This window comes from Entamoeba invadens (genome assembly GCF_000330505.1).
Source record: "Entamoeba invadens IP1 unplaced genomic scaffold scaff_1105074724893, whole genome shotgun sequence".
Taxonomy (NCBI): Eukaryota; Evosea; order Mastigamoebida; family Endamoebidae; genus Entamoeba; species Entamoeba invadens.
Genome location: NW_004443736.1, coordinates 128766 through 130972, shown reverse-complemented (window position 1 = coordinate 130972; position 2207 = coordinate 128766). Strand labels below are relative to the sequence as shown.

At 29.8% G+C, this 2207-nt stretch overlaps 1 protein-coding gene across 1 annotated transcript; it reads right to left on the bottom strand.

Moving 5' to 3' along the window:
* Window positions 1-611: 611 nt before the first annotated feature.
* On the bottom strand, window positions 612-2207 carry EIN_116770 (hypothetical protein; the record flags this gene model as incomplete). Its single annotated transcript, XM_004261269.1, has 1 exon — window positions 612-2207. One exon carries the CDS (start codon window positions 2205-2207, stop codon window positions 612-614), a length of 1596 nt encoding a protein of 531 aa, XP_004261317.1.

Sequence of the window (2207 nt, the reverse complement as noted above, 5' to 3'; positions counted from 1 at the left end):
ACCATGTGTGTGATTATCAAAAAATACATTTTTAATATGAAATACACTTGTTTAAATATGAATATTTTTTTTAAAAAAATACAATTATTTTTTTGTTTACCAAATAATTATTTTTGAAATCACTTTTTTTAACATAAAAAATAATTAATTAATTATTTTTTTAAATTTATAATTATTTGACACGCATTTCAACCCTTTTGTTACCATTTCTTAATTACTTTACGTATGTTTTTGACTTTAAATCAATTTGATCAGCCCAAGTATTTTGATTAATCTTCAAGGTCACCTTAATATTTGAATTTGTTTATTTTGAATTATTTTTATTTTCAATATTTTTTATATCGAAATTGTTAAAACATATCTATTTTGTCGATCTATTTTTGATTTATTTATAAGTTTGTTATTTCAAAAAGTCTCTTTGACGATTACCATTTTCCCAAACCCAGTCATTTTGACAATAATGATTGTACATGTAAATATTGTTTTTTTTAAAAAGTTTTTAATAAATATCCCAACTAGTTAATGATTAAACCAGTTTACAGACACCCTTTAAACCTATGAACTAAACTCGAAATAACGATGACTTATCATTTTCACATGATATTGAAATGTTAATATCTGTTGATCTTTACTGTATTTGGAAAGGCTCTTTCTCCAATTAAAGTTGCTCCTTCAGGAATGTCTATATTCTTCAAACTGTTGCACAACTGAAAAGCATCAGTTCCAATTTCCTTCACGTTTTTTGGTATATTGATTTGTTCCAACACATAACACTCCGAAAAACATGCATCATCTATTTTGGTCACCGTTTCTGGTATCACAACTTTACTCAAATTTCTACACTCACAAAAGCAGCAATTTCCCAAGCACTCGATACCTTCTGGAATAGTCATTTCAATCAAATCATAACACCCATAAAATGCATTTTGTCCAATTTTCTTCATTTTTTCTGGGAATTGAATTGAAGTTATCGAATCACAAAATTGGAATACAAAACTTTCTAATTCTACAAATTTTGAAGGTAATTTGATAGTAGAAAGTGCACGACAATTCATAAAACAGGTCGACTCGATTTTGGTCACGCTTTCTGGTATTTCTATCGCTGAAAGTTTTTCACATCCATTGAACATATTATCTGGAAGAACTTCAATGTTTTGTGGAAGTTTAACAGTTACAAGTGAACTACACCCTTCAAAGCAACTTCTACCAATGTGGTTGACAAACTTTGGAAATTCAAATGATGTCAAATTACAGCAACGATTAAAACAGAAATCTTTAATAGCCAAAATGTTTTGTGGAACAACAAAAGTAGTCATCTTCTTTGTATTAGTATAACAAGATTCACCAAGAGAATTGACACATTCAGGAATTGCTATACCAAAAATCTTACGGTCGTAACTTTCATATGTGACATTTTTAAATGTGAACATTTTGTTCTCTTCTTTCTGTGTAGTGTGGTAATTGACATTGAACCAAACGTTTATATTAAAGAACTTGACTTTTTGAGTTGCATCTGTTATTTGAGAAGTTGTCTGTCTGTACTCTATTTTGATTTCTTCAATTTCATCAATTTCTTCTTCAACGTTAATGTTTTCATCTTCATTTTGATTTGTTGTTTGTTCAATTCCATCTTCATTACTCTCGTCATTTGTTCTTTCTTCTTGATTATCAACAATCTCTCCATTATCTTGTGATGAGAAGTTTGGCTGAACATCACAACAATTGGTTGTTTCGATATTTTGTTGTACGGTTTCTTCATCTTGGTCATTCCAATTGTTCTCTTCGTTTTGATCATTCGGTTGGTCATTCTCTTCGTTTGTTTTCTCTGTTTCGTTTTCAACAACTTCTTCATTATTTTGCTGTGGAAGCTCGACGTGATCATCACCACAATCGTCAGTTCCACAGTTTGGTTCTTCATTGTCATCGTTTACTTCGTCTTCGTCATTGTATTCATCATAAACTACTTTTGGCTTATAAGCGATGAGGATTGTGTTTCCAAAAGATTCGTCTTCTTCAGACCATAAATTGAGTGTTTCTATTTTTGTAAAGAATTTTAAAGTCTTGAGAGTGAGAGGTATTGGATTTGCATGGAACATATCCATATTGTCTTTAAATTTTGTGTTCACAAGAGTGAAATTGATAAAGTCGATCATTGATAAGAAGTATTTTGAAACAACCATTCCATGGAATGTATCAATACGAGTCAT